Source organism: Ostrea edulis, chromosome 4, assembly GCF_947568905.1.
Source record: "Ostrea edulis chromosome 4, xbOstEdul1.1, whole genome shotgun sequence".
In the NCBI taxonomy this organism is placed as follows: domain Eukaryota; kingdom Metazoa; phylum Mollusca; class Bivalvia; order Ostreida; family Ostreidae; genus Ostrea; species Ostrea edulis.
This window is the reverse complement of record NC_079167.1, coordinates 15,718,670-15,737,747: the sequence shown is the minus strand read 5'-3', so window position 1 is coordinate 15,737,747 and position 19,078 is coordinate 15,718,670. Positions and strand designations below refer to the sequence as shown.

General features: G+C 35.7%; 1 protein-coding gene across 4 annotated transcripts in view; it reads left to right on the top strand.

Moving 5' to 3' along the window:
- The window catches only part of LOC125669481 (nucleolar protein 4-like), a 50,090-nt gene that overhangs the window by 13,269 nt on the left and 17,743 nt on the right, over positions 1 to 19,078 (top strand). For all 4 annotated transcript variants that reach the window (XM_048904011.2, XM_056162060.1, XM_048904009.2 and 1 more), the window contains exon 3: positions 3,937 to 4,191. In XM_048904011.2, the coding sequence (XP_048759968.1) occupies positions 3,937 to 4,191 (255 nt within the window). The remainder of the gene's footprint in view (positions 1 to 3,936; positions 4,192 to 19,078) is intronic.

The following is a 19,078-nucleotide window of genomic DNA, read 5'->3' as shown; positions in this document are numbered from 1 at the left end:
GAGTAACTAAGCTATTAAAACCACATTCGAGTACCATTGTAATTTGGTGAGCTCAATGCGTTGCCTCTTGGTACAATATGCCGGTATAAATTGTGCATAAGCCTGTTGGAAAGAAACCGAACAACGTTCGACAACTCGTACATGTACAATTCAGAGTCGTCAAGTCATGTGGTCTTCTAGAGCAGATTATACTCACTTGAATAAAATGGTCACGGAGATTTCTTTGATGCTTGTTTATCTCAATTTTCAATCTCGAACCCTTAACACTAGGGAAAAAAATGATTTCTAAACAAATGTTATGCACAGATCCAGAAATATATAGAAATTTTTTTCTTCGAAAATGGAGGATCCTACTCATATTAGGGGTCTATTAATATAGGCCTAGTACTTCACAAATAAAACTGCATAAAATAGGCAAAAATATGTATGCCACTCTCGAGGGCGGGGAGGTTCGGACTCCCTCTTGATGTATGCTTGAGTGTGGGACATAAAGATACTAACCAGAAAGCGGCATATTCAAAAGACTTGTAAATATCATAAAATATACAATTTATAAATTGATAGAGCTTGATTGCTGTAATTTTGGAATAAAATTAATCGAGAGTTTGAAACTTTTATTGATATACACAATTTACTGAATAACATCGCTCTTGAATAGGCCTTGTAATAGTTGCCTCGCTTTCCTCATTCACGGAGTGATCTTGCTGTGAATGGAGGGATTTGTAAAATAATCACGATCATGGGTACCAATATTTTGCAGTCGTTTCCTTAACTTGGTGATAAACACATTTTAATTAGCTCTCGTGAAATCTGTAGTAGACGTTTGATTGTTTTCTCTCTAAAGAGCATACGGATCCTTGAAAAAGGAAAACTGAAGATTCTCGGAGCAAACCAATATTGACGACTAAATAAATAAAAGGAGGCGTGAAAGTGACAGAAATGAAAGTAAAAATCAGATCAGTCAAAAGGTTTCTTAGAATTATGTTAAAGTAACAAAAAGAAAAACAACAACAAGAAAACCAAGTAAATGTATTTAATCTGAACAGTCCCTTCTAGATTGATATATATATATAATGATTATTAAATTTTTTAAACAAAGACAACATTTCTTTAAATCTTTAGATATTAAAAATAATCGGTGCAAACATAAGGATCACATATGCTTTTTCTTTTCTTTTTTTTTGGGGGGGGGGGGTTAAAATCTTTTTTTTTTTTTTAAAGTCTTAATTCAACTAATAGTAAAATTTACTAAAGTGTACAAAAAAGGAACCGCTCGGGCCTTTGATATTAAAAGGGAAAAAATTATGCTGAGCAAAGCTCAAACGGGCCGAAGTTTAAAAAGAAAACTGAGTGTTTGATTTCAAACTGCACGTCAGTCTTGTATTTTTGGCATTCAAAATTAAGATACGAATAAATGTAGAAGCAACTAATGAACAAAACAAAATGGCGGCGCCCTTATGGAATGGATCACAAAATTTTCAGTGAACGTATCAATCTCTACCCAGAGTTGTCGTTCCTTGCTCTCACTTACACTGAGTGTAAGGAACGATAACTCTGGGTAGAGATTGTGAACGTATGTGGAGATTATCTCTGCATTTGTTGATTTTCTCAATTTTTTCTTATACAAACGTGTTGCCTTTAGAGCCTTGCTTCTCGGACGAGCCTTCGGGGGATTTCATATTTAAAATAAATAGATATTTTAAAGTGAATTCTAATTTACCATACATAATCGAATTATGAACGCAAATGGCCATTTCCATGCTTTGCTTAACGGTCACACCGTATATACATATTAGTTAAATGTGTAAAGTTCCTTTCCGAATAAAACACGGTTTGCACAACGGTTATATAACGGTAAGAAGATATGTTAAGGAAAGTAACTTGGCTAGTGCAGATAATTTCTTCCCAACGGTCTTCTTATGCAGTTACAAAATCAATATTTCATGCATACACGTAACAGTTTCAAGCGTACACGTAACAGTTTCAAACGTTTACGTAATAGTTTTATGCCGTGTTTATCTTATATGAATCAAGTATCCACATACAACGTACCCAGTATTCAACTTTAACAAGGGGTCAAAAAATATGTCAATGTGTCTATTTCGGAATTTTTGAAAATGAAATGTAAAATAAGGAGCAATTAAAAAAAAAGGAAACAATTCAAGAGATGAAAATTGGATAAGAAGTGTGGTTTAAATCTTGTATAAGAACAGGAACTTTGAGTCTTCCCTCCAATGACCTCATTTTGTGATATTTAACCTCCACAATGAAATGGATTTTGTTTTAAATAACATCGACCGTTGCAAGTATCATTGAAATTCAATCAAAAATGAACAAAATTCCGGGTATTTGGAATCCCCTCTGGGTGGCCCTGACCAAAAAAATTTACATTATGTTGAAATGTTCATGAATCTATCTCTTTTTACAAGGTAAAAAATGTAGTTTAGATCTGCTCTAATTTGTCATACTCTAGTAAAGCTAAAGGGTACCTGTAAAGTGCGAAACGAAATCGAAACGAAACGAAACGAAATCTACCTAAACGAAACGAAATTTACCGAAACGAAGCCCACCGAAACGAAACGAAACCTACCGAAACGAAACGAAACAGATTGAATAACCGAACTCTTTTAATTATAATAATTAAAAATGGTATCTTAGGCCCCTGTGAAAGTTACCACATATAAATAAAATTCGCCTCCCCTTTGATGTAGGCTTTCGGCTTGACTGTTACAAGGTTTTAAAAGTTGGAAAGGGGGGAGTAAGCACAAAGTACATATCCGTAGTTGATTAAATGCCATGTACAATTAGTTTCGGATCCATACATTCCAGAACCGAGGGTTACAGTCTCAGAGATCTGGGGAAACACACTATACGAGTGGTGGGGTCGCCGACGTTGGATCCGCCTTTGGGCATAGATACATTGTTTACAGAAGCTGGTGTCTGAGAAAATTGAAAGCAGGAAGAGCTCTTAACCTCTTATTTTATCTTTAACTGTTGAGGTGCGAGTACTTTCAATAATGGAAAAACTCTATACATTTGGGATGTTGCTAAGACGGGGAATTGAAAACGGGATGGAAAACGGATTTTTTTTTAATGCAATAATATTAGGAGGTCGGTATTTTGTAAACTGAAAAGGCTTATTGAACAAGGGGATTTTAAGCAGAAATCACAAAGAGAACGGGAGGACATATTCAGAATCCACCGTTTGATATACTACATACAAATACACAATATCCACATGTATACATATATTTGTCTTTAGAGCAAAAAAATACTGAAACATGTATTTATGCCCAAAATCGGATTCAACGCCGACGACCCCATCCCTCGTTTAGTGTGTTTCCCCAGACCTCTGACCTGTGAGACTGTAACCTTCCGTTCTGAAATTTATGGATCCGAAGCTAATTGCACATGGTATTTATGTACTTTGTGCTTACCCCCCCCCCCCCCCCCTTTCCAACTCTTAAAACTTTGTATCAGTCAAGCCGAAAGCCTACATCAAAGGGGAGGCGAATTTTATTTATATGTATAAACTTTAACAGGGGCCTAAGATACCATTTTCAATTATTATAATTAAAAGAGTTCGATCATACAATCTGTTTCGTTTCGGTGGGTTTCGTTTCGTTAAATTTCGTTTCGTTTCGGTAGATTTCGTTTCGTTTCGATTTCGTTTCGCACTTTACAGGTACCCTAAAGCTAAAGGGTTTTTTATGAAACATACAATGTTGAGAATAATCCAAAAAAAATTTTTTACACAGACATGTTTACGAAAAATCACCTTAACACATCCAAGCATCATTCATAATATAAAATGAATGTGACACTTCAAATATATCTGTGAAATCTAAGGGTTTTTGGTTCGTAAAGGTCCGAACATCCTTGGTTTGCAGAGATGCATCGGATCTTCTGTCGATCTAAACAAATTATTTGCTTCAGATTGCGGAGACTTATGCGTTTTTGCCAAGAGAGGCAGTCACTCGGTTCCTCATGTCCTGCTCCGACTGTCAGAAGAGAATGCACATGACGTCATCGGATGAAAGTCACAATGTAGCGTCATGCGAGTCAACTTATAAACCGGAAACTACCATGGAGGACCCACCCATCATTGACTTCACAGTTCCCATCACACAGACGTACTTAAATCACATGAAACAGAAGGGCATCGCGATGGACACTGGAGCAACTGACGAGGTAAAATGTGTGGGCGTGAACAGAATTCATAATACCTATGCACTGTACTCCTGTGTGTAAGAGGTATCGGTTAACTCCTCATACATGTATATCAGCGTAAGACGAAAATAAACTCTAATGAAAACAATATGTATAATATATGATAACATAAAATAAGAATGTCGCCGCTGAACCTCTTCCAGGCTGGAGTACTGTGCACTGGAACTTTCGTCCATATTTTTTCTTTCTTTGGAAGTTCGGTTACTACATGTATAAGTATGTGTACCAGAGAGAGAGAGAGAGAGGGGGGGGGGGTCCCACTATTTGAATAGAATTAGTCATCAGAAATAAGGGAATTTACAAGTTCTGTTTCGCTAACAGTTGATTTGTGCAGTAAATGTAATTAGCGTTTTTCAGTAAAAGATGATTGCATCTATTAAGTATGACCTTTGTATCAAAACACCAACTTTGTAAGCAACCTAGGGGACCGATGATAAAGCACAATGCGTCGTTAACAGTTCCTGTTCTTACATGTGAAAGTTGGGATGCCTATATTCTAATAAAGTAGCTTGGCGGTTTGTAACTTCGTACCAAAGTTCCTATTCTCAGTAAATACCCAAATAAATTGTCTATTTCTGTGGGTCTTGTGGTTTACACTGACCACTGACGGGCTACATTGCCGATCATCCGAAGCGTCTGCGATTCCAACTCAGATGAGTCAAGTGTTATGTTTGAACACGAACATTTCTTCACTCTGCTTCGGTGTACCAAATCAATTTAAGTTGAGAAAATAACAAATCCTATCCAAAGAGAAGTGATTGTTTTTAACTTTGAATCACCTAATTAGCACAGCAGCAACTTTTCCCCCAGGAAGGAATCATATTAGCAGTGATTTCTCGGGTGTGGAATGCTTCCATGCAAATTACGAAAGACGGCAAACAAAGTCGATTAGAAAACAAGATTTTAAAGTCGCGTCGACAGATCATCAATGTATACCTACAGCAGGTTGGGTACTTTAGATCTGTTAAAAGTTCTAAGAAGAGTTACATTTAACCCCCTATTAGATTTATTCATTTAAACAAAATTCAAGAATTTGTTTAAAAATGTACAGACATCTCATCAGTTATCGTTAAACTGAATCAATACAGTTTTCAGAAGGCTGTGTTTTGCCACAGAGCGTATACAGTCAGTCCTTCTTTGACATTTCATATCTAACATGAAACACAATTTAAATCAAATAATATCATTTTTATTTCCCTAATACATCACCAATCACTATAGGGTGCCAGTTATTTGACACTTGCAAATATGTCAAATTCATCATCATCTCTTTCTTTTAATCCGTGGCCAGTGACTATAGTTAGAGTAGAATGAAGGGTGCCCGGTTTTAAAACCGGTAATTAACTCATTTTCCAGCATGAAAGTCCTCGAAAGGATTTGAATATCATGCAAAATATAATTTTATTACAGACATTAAAATCAACGATTGTTATAATTTCATTTTGTTTTTACTATTGAGAACTCGTCAAACGTTTTCAAAAGTAATATATACAAGTTCAAGTTTTATATTTTACCGATGACAGGAAAATTGTTCAGGAAAAATGTTGTTGTTTTGATCAGTAACTCTTTCTTCCAACGATCGTGTAAATCTAAAGTTTAACAAACTCCTAGCGCCGCTATTAAATCAGATACTACATATACATGTATTCACGGGTTGTAACAAAGCAGAATATACAAATCCGAATTGGCGTCTTATGTGATCTATCTAGACGTGTCGCATGCTATAAAACAAAAATATATAGAGTTTATGAAATTCAAAACAAGTTCAGATATTTCTTCCCCTGAAATATTCGTTCATCAATCATTTATACAATATAGGCCTAATAGGCAAGTCCCTCAGACTTCCGGTATTTCTAATTGTCGAGTCCGAATACGGAATTTGTTGATCCAGGACGTCGGGCTTGAAGAATTTTTAACCCCTGTAATAAATAAGTGTTTTCAAGGTTTTCATGTCTGATATGATTCTTTCTTAACTGCAAACTATTTTGCCGTTGCGGCTTGACACAGTGAATATCAGAATATCAAAACAGCTATGCGCAAGTATTACTTTTAGTCTTTAAATAGTCCCCCCAAAAAACATAATTTCAATCATAAAAAAGGAGAAATCATTGTCCTTGAATGTGATCGCAATTATCAGCAACACATTGTCATAACACCATCGTTATCAGGCAACTGTTCAGAAGGCACTGTGTCAGCGACAGTAACAGATCTGACATCAGGAAATGTCAGTCATTTTAGTGTCTATTGTGCTCCTCTTTCGCAGACACCTGGACATTTTAGACAAACATGAACTAACTGCAAATGAAATATCTGTTCCAGTATTCCAACCTGTAGGATGGTAGTTCATAAGTTTTCTTTTTCTTTAAATGCCTTAAAACATGTTCCGTTTGTGGAGAACCGGAAGTTGGAGGGTCAGACTGACGAGTTACACTACCAGTCAGCCTTTATCTAGAAATCTGTGTGAGGTCATGACATACTGCGTTTGTACAAGTACCACCTTAAACTTGATCCGCATTGTTTTGGTCTACTTAGCAAAGATGACATTCTGATTAGAGTTAAGAAGGGGTGGGGTGGGTGGGGTGTGGCTGATGAAAGAAGAGAAAGAATTGGCGATAGTTTGCTTTAGAAGACAAGGACCAGACTGAAGACCTTCATATGAAAGGTGAAGATAACGAGCAGTGATCAATATCATATGCCATGATTATTTGCATGTTCTCTGAAGAACAAAATGTTACTCCTATACAGCGTTTGTCCGATTTTTGAGAGACTAATGAATATCCATATATATACGATGAGTGACTTTGTCCACGACTTTTTCTTTTTAATGAACGAAATGGCGGATGTTACTAAATGTAGATTTATCCATCGATTCATTGCAAAATGCAAAAATACTGATGTTATTACACCCAGAATACAATGTAAACAATATTTGGAATGCTACTCCTCCTATGAAATATCCGAACATGAAACTTGTACAAATGTGGTTTTGTTTGACCGTTGTTATATAGGGCGTGGAACGCCTTTGTCATATTACGAATGACGTCCATCCAATTAACAAAGTTTAAAAGGTGTCATCATACATGCAGATTACCAACAATTGCCCATATAAGAGCGAAGCGAAATTGATAATCCATTCAATGTGTGATTGGTTTCTTGTTGCTATAAAGACATCGTCAGAAGTTTGTGCTTTGTCGCGGTGCGTATTCAACCCTGCTCTGAAATTTCATATATAACACGAAAACAGAGCACGGTTTTCATTTTCTAAATCCCCCACTTCTTCATTTATAAATGTGATTTGATCCGTTCTTGATTGCAGACAATGTTTGCCGTGGTGGTTTGACATAGGGGTTTTCTGGATGCAACAATTTATCTCCATTGCTGTAGGATTGGAATCGAATACATTTGTTAGCATTGCACTTTGATAGACCCGACACTTTTGTGTATTCCAAAAATGAATTGCGGGCTTGGATTATGTTAAGCTTGTAAATTTATGTTGAAGAGAAAGCAGGATTTAGCCAAAGTTTTAATTTATAAGACTGGGACCGTGAATAAGAAGACAATCGATGTTGTATGGTTAGTGCAATAATAGCCCTGAAGCTTTATAAATGTATCTGGTTTGAAATCGGCCTCTTAGCCGTTAAACGTTCATTCATATTCATTAGGAGATAAATGTCTACGTAGTTTGAAATCATGAGGTATAAAAACAATGGAAGGATAGAGTGATCTGTAAAATCGGCAACAGACATTACCCGGCAAATTATTGTGTAGACATTACCCGGCAAATTATTGTGTAGACATTACCCGGCAAATTATTGTGCAGACATTACCCGGCAAATTATTGTGCAGACATTACCCGGCAAATTTATTGCAGACATTACCCGGCAAACTTATTGCAGACATTACCAGGCAAACTTATCGTGCAGTCATTACCCGGCAAACGTATCGTGCAGACATTACCCGGAAAACTTATCGTGCAGACATTACCTGGCAAACTTCAAACTTCCACCAGAGTTCGTTTGCTCACAAACCAAACTCTTCCACTTAGGCATTATGGGATAGCGATTTCTTAGACCGCGTATACTGTGACGTCACTGTAGAATGACGAAAAAACATAACGTCAAACGTAAACAACTTTCAAAACAAGAACGTAAACATCAAGTTCATTACTTTACACAATAATTTGAACAGAGTCTCCCTACTTTTTAATGATCTTTTGATCATTTTATGTTTAAAATAAAATCCATACTTTTATATTAATGCTCTCAATATCAATATTTTCAAACTTTTAACTGCGAACTACTTCTTTAGTGTTATTTGCCTGCGTGATAATCGCGGACTCACAATATACAAATCTGTATATTGTGCTGCGTCACATAGGAGAGGTCCAAACTCCCCGTCGAGGCCTCATTACGTCACCTACGAATAGACCTCTCCTATGTGACGCACCACAATATACAGATTTGTATATTGTGAGTCCGCGATTATCACGTAGACAAATTACACTAAAGAAGTAGTTCGCAGTTAAAAGTTTGAAGATATTGATATTAAGAGCATTAATATAAAAGTATGGATTTTATTTTAAACATAAAATGATCAAAAGATCATTAAAAAGTAGGGAGACTATGTTCAAATTATTGTGTAAAGTAATGAACTTGATGTTTACGTTCTTGTTTTGAAAGTTGTTTACGTTTGACGTTATGGTTTTTCGTCATTCTACAGTGACGTCACAGTATACGCGGCCTAAGAAATCGCTATCCCATAATGCCTAAGTGGAAGAGTTTGGTTTGTGAGCAAACGAACTCTGGTGGAAGTTTGAGGAGAGGTCTATTCGTAGGTGACGTAATGAGGCCTCGACGGGGAGTTTGGGCAAACTTATCGTACAGACATTACCCGCCAAACTTATCGTGCAGACATTACCCGCCAAACTTATTGTGCAGACATTACCCGCCAAACTTATCGTGCAGACATTACCCGCCAAACATATTGTGCATGTTTTTTGAAGATTTTATCCGTAGATTTAAAAAAATATTAGCAAATAATGTTTTCAATTTTCATAGATATTTTTTTATTAAAAAAATTAAAACGTCTATCTGAGTCGTTTAGGCATGTTTTCTTAGATATTCATATCATGCATCAAATCACAGCGAAATTTGCCCCCCAGAGTATCTTATTTGCAAACAAAGCACCCTTTTCATTATTCCGAAATAAATCACAAAAAATTCATATAAAATTCTTGAGAGCTTGTATCACTCTTTCAGTGGTGAAATCATACTTCATAAGAGGTGTTTTAATGAATCATTAGATAAAATGTTAGTGTAATGAGCTACCTCAACGCAGAATCGGGATCGAGAAGCGAACCTGGGTCCTCCGGTTTCGATGCGAATGCTCTAATCACTACACTACTGCGGCCAGTGTTATATAGAAGCCTTTCTATAGTAGCCCCCCCCCCCCCCCCCCCCCCCACCCCATCCCTAGCAGGGTTAACCCCCTTCACGTTTTTGGTTTTGATTTTAGAAAACATATTATGGAAAGTCAGTCGGGCTTTGTACAACAAATATTGATATTGCATAGATCTGAGTATCGAAAAGTGTATGTTGCCGATAGTTTGAATGCAGATACATGTATTTTCATAGAGACAAATTTTAGAGATATGTTTTACGGTATTACTGAGAAAGTATAAAACATAGGAAATTTTAAAAAAAATTCCATAGTATAATTAAACACACACACACACATTTGGTAAACTGCATTATAATCTCTTTACAAAAGCATTCAATGTGCAATATATCAATACATTTTGGCAGATTAATAGAGGGGATTTCAGTCACACACACCTCCAGCAAAGCTTTCCCCAAAATAGTACTCGGGTATAGGCAGCATCTTGATCACCTCATCTTTTACATTTATTCAGTTTTCATCTAATATCAAAGGAATTTAATATGAGATTTTAAGCATCATCAACATTAACTCTCTTTGACCATTTACCTCTTCCCCTCCTGAAATCCTGCAACCTGGTTTACAAAATAAACAATTTTGTTAGATAACTTGTGATTTTTATACATTTATGTGTGTTTAATTCATTCTGAATAAAGGAAAATCATATTTGTAAATACTAAATGTATTTTAACTATACAAGCATTACTACAGCCCCTGCCCCAGGGATCTGAAATTTACAATTTTGGTAGAGGCTTCCTTGCCAATCATTACTATATATTCAGTTTGTCTGTTATATGCCTAGGAGTAGAGAAGATTTTTAAAGGAATGATGCATTTTCCTTTTATGACCAATATCGCCACGCCCAAACACAGGAACCCCTGCCCCGAGGGTCATGGAATTTACAAATTTGGTAGAGGTTTTCTGGCTCATATGCCTAGGAGTAGAGAAGATTTTAAAAGAATTGCATTAAGTTTACTGTGCCCCCCCCCCCCCAACATTAAGGCCCCTTGGGGTGGGGTACATGACATTTAAAATTTCTGGTCCCCTTCTCCTACAGATGTTACACTACATATCAAATTTGGTAAAAATTGGCCAAATAGTTTTTGAGAAGAAGTTTTTAACGCATAGCGCACGACGACGAATGCAGACAAATAACAGTAGGTCACCTGAGTGACCCAGGTGACCTAAAAATGTTTATTTTAAATGGTATTTTAAACTGTATCGGAGAACAGTTACGTAATTTGTGTTCTAGGCCCCAGGATCATGTAACAAACTCAGACTTAAGTCAAAATTCCAATCACCTGTAAAATATCCATTACTTTTGAACTGAAACTCTCAATTTGCAGACACTAGAAATTCAATGAAACAATATTTAATAGCAATTTTATTTTGGAATGATTGACTTCTCAATCATTTCATCACAATATTCAGATTTTGACTTAAGGAGGTGTGCTACACCAGAGAAATTTGACGTAGATGAAAAGTGGAGGATATGTACAATAATATTTTGAAGTTAAAAAATTTCAAATTTACTTTATTTTGTCAAAAAATACAGTTTTAATAGAAGGTAATCTGAAAAAAAAATTAAAACCCCTGCTGGACTCGAACCTCCGACCTACAGGTCAGCAGTCGGTATTCTAACCTCCGACCTACAGGTCAGCAGTCGGTATTCTAACCTCCGACCTACAGGTCAGCAGTCGGTATTCTAACCTACTGAGCTACTCGGCTAGGTATTTAAATCGCAAAGGAAAAGCCAAATATTGCTAATATCGATTTTTTCATCCATGTTTTTAAAGGAAGTCAGCCATTATGACGATGTAGAGTACTACCTTAAGCTTAAGATGTTTCATGATCCTGGGACCTGGAAACGTATAACATTGGTATAACAGGTATAACATTGACAAGGAGACAAATTAGAAAGAAAATTAGCGAATATCATATATTCATCTTTAAATGAATATTTTAGGATTTCCAGTTGCATACTAGAAATGAGTTTGAAACATTCAAGAATAGTCGCTTTTTTCATTTTTGTAAAAGAATATTGCCAAACTATATTCCACAAATCAGAGAGAAACGCAAATGAATGCAAGTGCAGGGCACAATTTTAACACTTGGATGATTTTATCACACATTTTTTGAAACTGAAAATTAACAAGAAGCCCATGGGCCACATCGGTCACATGAGCAACAGTTCCTAGCAATAAACAAGCTTGAGCAAAATTACCATTATACCAACACTTTGATTCCGAAAAAATTCAAATGTAACAGCTAAAAATTCATTATGCAATTATTATCTAACCCTTGTAGAGGCCTCATGGCCCTTCATTTCAATAAATTTAATTTAAGAATGCTTTGTGCCAAGTTTGGTTAAAATTGGCTCATTAGTTTTGGAGATTTTTAAAAGTCAATATTTCGCTATTATCTCTACTTGTAGAGGCCCTATGGCCCTTCATTTAAACAAATTTAATCTAAGAATGCTTTGTGCCAAGTTTGGTAATAAACTTGAATGCCCTTTATCCAAGGTTGCTTTGTGCCAAATTTGGTTTAAATTTGCCCAGTGGTTCTGGAGAAGAAGTCGAAAATGTGGAAAGGTTACAGACGGACAGACGACGGACAACAGGTGATCAGAAAAAACTTCCTTTCAAGAGCTTTCAGCTCAAGTGAGCTAAAAAGATTATAGAAGTGCATGCTAAAAATCAAAAACTTTTCCAAAATATTCTTCGTATGGGAATAAAATATGATGACGTAGTCCATCTGTCAGATTCAACATAAATTCATCTATGGAGAAAAAGTTTGTAAACGAATAGGTATAAATCAAAGTACTGACAGTACAGTTGGGAGTTGCACCGCCTGGAATAGTTACGATTACATCGATAACATGTTCACATCTATCAATCCATCAAAGACCGGAGAACAATTGGGGAGAGGGTATCCTCACAAAAACCTCTAATTTATTGGGGGAAAAAACCACTTCTCCGAATGAGGTGTTAAGAATCACGTCTAGCGAGAGAGTGAGTTGATTCCTTCGTAGCGGCAATGGGGAATCAAGGATAGGCAATCAACAGAGTTTTAGAATTTAAGTTTTACTCCACTATGATCTGTATGAAATGTTTTTGTGCTAATCAAATGGAGAGAGACATTTTTGATTCATCCTACGATAAATACTTATCTGATTAACTAACAAATTCTGAATTGCCTAAATACTAGTAGGTGCTGTTTTACAAGTATGAAATATCTAATTTTGCATTTTGAATACATGTATATGATTGTTTTACATAACATTTGACTTAATGAAATGATGTTTGTTGAATAATAAATGTTTCCAAAAATCCCAATCAAGGGAATTCGGAAATTAACTCTCCATTTAGGATATAAAAGAACTGAATAGCCAGAAAAGAATTAATTTCAGAATAGAAAAAATATGTATGGGAATGGTCCGCCGTAAACGTAACCGGAATGAAAAGAGGGGGAAATCTACTACATAGTAGGTTTTTCGGGGCGGGGAGTGGGGGAGGGGGGTGGGGGTCATCTGGCTATAAAAGGGTGAAAAATCCTACTACATATATATATAGCCACATTTCCGTGGGAGAAGATCTATTATACAGCCATATTTCCGGGGAACAACTACTATACAGCTATTTCCCGGGGGAGGCTACTATACAACACCGGTCGCGGTAAATGTAAATATTACAAGTATCGGCGAAAGCACTGCTTCTCTCAGGTGAATTGTTTGTATTGGTTACAGTGTAAGTATCGCTAACAACTACTGATATAAAAGTTTTTGAAAACTTATCAAAATTGGAGCGAGTTTATTTTTTCAAAAGTTCTTATAAAACATTAATTTAAATAAGTTCTACTGAAGACATAAAAAGATTTCATCATAATTTGCAAAGGATTGAAGGATGAATTCTGCGTGGACAAACCAGTGAGCAGAAGTGTTGCCCATGTGGTCTTTTACAATCTTAGCCGCCAGTGTTACGGTCCCTTTGCATGGCTTTATGTTTTGCATTTTGCACGAATACATTTCAAGAATCGTTCCTTAATGCTTAACATTTTACCTCAAACGCCATAACAATCTCAGCATTCCATCCCAAATATAAAACAAGGTAAGCATGAAATAGATGGAAGATAACGAACAGTGCGCAATATCATAAATCCCATAAAGAATCCCTGGAAACACCTGAGTTGGAAATAGGTACCTGAGAGGAGTAAGCATCCCCTGTTGATCGGACAAACCTTTTGTGAACCCTATATCTCGATCAGGTAAACGAAGTAATCCGTAGTCAAAATTTTAGTATATGTAAAGAACGGCCTAACAATCGATGTGAAACACGTCAAGCAGCATTCGATCTAATAAGTAGTTGAATTAGCTTAGAGCATTATAACGACCATAGAATTTGCGAAATACCGTCTTTAAAAGAGATTATTGTAATATTAACTTATTTGTCATTAGCCTGCTTCGATTTCAAAATGAATCATACGTAGAACATTCTTTCGCGTATCGAATCAGTTGAGAGATATAAACACCAGATGCTGGTGATAATGGAATATTGCTACATAGATATGGGAAGTTGACGATGGAGAAGCGCTGAAGTCATGTTGTTTGTCATAAAGTTGAGTAGTTACGTCGATGTTCAATATAAACCGAATATGAAGCAGATATGGAAGATTGTGGTGTTGTCTTCCATGAGGTATATCAAACCGACGTATAAATTAAAGTGAGTATTAATAAATAAAGCGTCGTCGATGTATCTCTAATGTCCATTTGAAGGCCACAGCATGAGAATTGTTCTTCTTTCACCCAAAACGTTTACAAAGTTTAACATTCCACCCCAAACATACAGCAGAGGTTAACATTCAACCCTAAACGTCATACCAAGGTTAGGATTGCATCCTCCCAAACGTCATACCAAGGTTAGGATTCCACCCTAAATATCAACCAAGGTTAACATTCCACCCTAAATATCAACCAAGGTTAACATTCCACCTTAAATATCTACCAAGGTTAGCATTCCATCCACCCTAAATATTTACCTACGTTAACTTTCCACTCCAAACATCTACCATCCCGTGGAGACCCGGATTAGAATAGGTTCTCGGTACCCATTGCTTATCACAAGAGACGGCTAAATGGGGCGGTCCTTCGGGTGAGACTGCAGAAACCGAGGTCACGTGTCACAGGAGGTGTTGTATCATAAAGATTCATCTCTGCTCAAAGGCCGTAAGCGCCGAGGATAGGCGTAAATTTTGCAGCCCATCACCGGAAATGGTGACGTCTCCATATGAGTGAAATATTCTCGAGCAGGACGTTAAACATTTATCTTATACTGGATACTTTAAAAGTCAAAAACAGTACATTTACAGTGTATTACATTTCCTGTACAAAAGAATATTGAAAAATATTTTAGGTTACCTATCGTGATTGGTCGTTTTTCGTGCGTTATTATTTGTACACAGTCAACGTTTTCATTGTAAGTGCATGGTCATTTTTCATTAATTGGTATGGAACATCTTTGGGGCAAAGAGGAGTGAAAATTGTGAGGTCACTGCCCTCCTGTAGCGTACAGGTTAGGGGAAAAAACTTTAAAGATGGTGTAATGTTTAGAAATCTTTACTCTGTGACTTCTTGCTGATAAACTGAGTGTGAAGTCATTGTGGCCAGTATGCACAAGAATGCCTCTACCAAAATAGTAAATCTCACGGCTCGTTAGGCAGAGCTCCAGGTGCTAGGATGGACTTTTTTAGTTAATATAGATATCAAACAATGAAACTAATAAGAATAGAAAACTTTATCAAAGTGGAATTCGTTGGTCAAGGGTTCTGAAGTAAGGGTGCGGCTTTATTGCTCATACTGTGAAAATGTGTCACTTCCTTTGAAAAAAAACTTTTTCTTGTCATCTGGACATCAAAAACTCAAACTGAGTATATAGTAATAATATTAAAAAAAATTAGCTTCTTCCAAAATTTTGAAATTCGTGGCCACTGGGTATGGGGACCTGGAACTAGGGCTTGAGTCAAAACCTTATAAGAGTTATACAGTCTTTGAAAGTATTTTATCAGGAACATGTAACAGACAAACTGCATATACATATATGGTCATGCTGAGCAGGGATGTTTCTACCAAAATTGTTAAATTCTTGGCTCCTGGTGCTAGAACTGAGCTTTATGGCTCAAATAATGAAAAGGTTATTTGTTTTAAAAAAATCTTATTAACTCCTGAAAATCAAACAACCAAACTGAGTACATGGTAATAATGAAAAGAGAATTTCAACCATTCTTGTAAAATTAATGACCCATGGGTCAGGAGTTCTGACGCTAGGAGCTGGGCTTTATGGCTCATATACTGAAAATATATGAATTTAAAAATCTTCTTCAACACTGCACAGCTTAAAGAAAAACTCCATGTATGGTTATGAAGAACATGGATCCCTCTGCCAAAATTGTGAAATCTGTAACCCTTAGGTCAGGGGTCAGACTAGGGTGGGGCCCAAATGGTTATGTAGTAAAAATGCATTTGATATTAGAAACAGTCTTCATTATTTCTGTGTGTTGTGGAGAAATATTGTATACATCGTTATAAAAAGCAAGTAACTGTTTATATCAAAATCGTGAAATTAATCTCACTGCCCATGAGCTAGTGGTTCAGGATTTTGGACGAGTCCAAATGGGTATATAGTGAGAATTATTTTTTTTTTTACTTCTATGAATTGTAAAAAAAAAAAATAGTGCAAGTATAGTTATAAAAAGCACGTAGCTGCTACCAAAATTATGAAATTCTCTACCCCAGGGCCTCAGGAATAGAGTGCCACCCAAATGGATACCTAGTGAAAATGCATTTAATCTCTTTTAACTTCTACTTCTGTGTATTGTGAATAGATACTTTATGTATCGTTATAAAAAGTATGTAGCTTTCTACCAAAGTCATTGTGGAATTCATGACCCTTTGACTAGTTACTAAGGCTTCAGAGAGCGGCAATCATGGAATATTGTTGCATGTTACTCAGGTGACCATTAAGACCCATGGGCCTCTTGTTTTGAAATAAGGTAATCTTAAATTTTCATAAACTTCATCAGACTACCCCCCCCCCCTACTAAAACTGACCAAACCAAGAAAAATGAAAATGAAAAACGTGAAGGTACTAATGGAAGAGAAATATAATTTTATTGATCATAGAGTATTTCTCGACATACAGTAAGGAATGTTGATTATCGTGTTCCGGTCAGACAACGCCCTCCTTCGTTTTTAAGGGCGAAGATGCGAAAGAGGGAAACTGCGAAGGCGACGAAGCGATAGCAGCGAGGGCAAAGGAGTGCAAACACTAATGCAATGGAACGAAAGTAATATTGCGCCTTCGCACTATCCATCATTCGCCCTCATATATACTTTTTCGCTTTCGTCGCAATCAAAAAGTTGTCGATACGCATACGTGAAATCAGATCAGTATTAGTGTACTTCAGATCACGAGAAACAAGGCATCAACCACGTGTTTCAATTCAATTCATTTACTTTCATAAGTCAATCAACATGACATAGAGAAATACATAGACAATCACACTAAAATTTATATATACATGCGAGTTGAGGTACATATATACATTTACAAAAATGAATACATGTTTTACAAAATATAATTGGCAAATTGATATCAACTTGGAGGGTTGACCACCTCATTTATAGTTTCAATTAATCTAGATAAATTCAACAGCAATTTAAAATTCGTAGAAGAAAATAAATCATGAAATTTTTAAATATTTGGTCTTATATGATGAAATTTTTGCGGTATGTTCATGTTTCGAAAGTCTTTTGAATTTTCATATGAAAAAATATAATGAAATTCGTCACCTATTTCGGAATAACACAAATTATATTTTCTATCTGCTGTGGGAATACTAGACCATCTCCCAGTTTCTATTGGTAAGCGGTGATTTTTCGTTCTGAATCTTGCAATTTTACGTATTCTATAAATATCCAAATTTTGATAAGATATAATTTTGACATTTAAATTCAGAATTTGTAAACAAGTTGTAAATTTTACCTTTGCTGCTATTATTACATTCTGACAACAATTGCTGCTGAAATTGATCAAATAATTTTTGTTTTAATGAATTTACGAGCCACCTTTTGTTTTGTACATATTGGAATATCCATATACATGTAATACTTAAGCCACAATCATCAATAATGCTTTAAACATTTTTTATCCATTTTATTTCGATACCATTTAAATGTTTTTTTTATATATATACATGTATAAGCTGATAAAATAGATATGACAATTTGGTTTCTTAGCCATTGACAATATTGGCCCAAAAATTTATGATTCTGGTTTTGATATAGGTATCTAATGGGTATCTGCCCAATTCTCCATATATCATAATTTTTGGCGTACTTTGCTTCAGATTCAACAGAATTCTACAAAAATTTTAATGCACCTTCTCAATAACATCGTTATTACCAAAACCCTATATTTCGCATCCATATAACAACATTGGCATGATAATTTTATCAAACAAACTTGATAAACAACAACTTAATGAAAGGGCAAAAGTGCGAGGATCACACTTTCGCATCGGCTCCCTCACACCTTCGCATCTTCAGGCTGAACGACAAGAGAAGGTTAATCACAGAATTCCAATTTGCCTGGCCCACTCTTTGGTAGTCATTGTACCATCGTTCCGACGACCCCGAAACAAAGAAAAAAGAAAGATGATCTCAAGAATTTTGTTTCGTGTTTTAATTTGAATGAATCAAAATCTGAAAACCATCTACGTTAATATGTCGGCGGAAGGTGGTATGATGTACTCAACATATAATCCGTTTAATGTACTAAATGGCACGCCTTTGACGCAACATATTATTTTACATCGTAAAAAAGATATATTGATAATTTTGTAAGTTACATCACTTCATGAATATACCTACATTCACCAATGCTTTGTCTATAATAAAAGGGTGGTTGTTTCATTGTTCTCAATGAAAGTACTATGACATGCAAGTGACCTTTCAACTTTAGATTAGAGCCTAAAAATAGTTTTATCACAAAATATAATATGATGATAAATGTTTCGTTTGTTAATGGAGTAATTTGCATATCAATTGATGAAACACTCCCCCATAATATAAACAAACCAGACATTTATTCCTTACACAATTAGTGGCATTAACTGACAAAGTAATGTTTGCAGATTATTACCTAAAACAGCTTACATAAAATCCAACAATGATACACGTATGTTAAAATCTATACATCCTTCAACCTTTTGTTGTGTAATCATCTAAATATAATGGGCACAATTATTATCAACAATTTCTATAATTTACACAAATTTCAATCGGAAGTCGCAATTTTGTAGACTCTGAAATTCATTTTTACTTAGTCCAATCTTTTAATCATGGTTCAGATTTACTCCA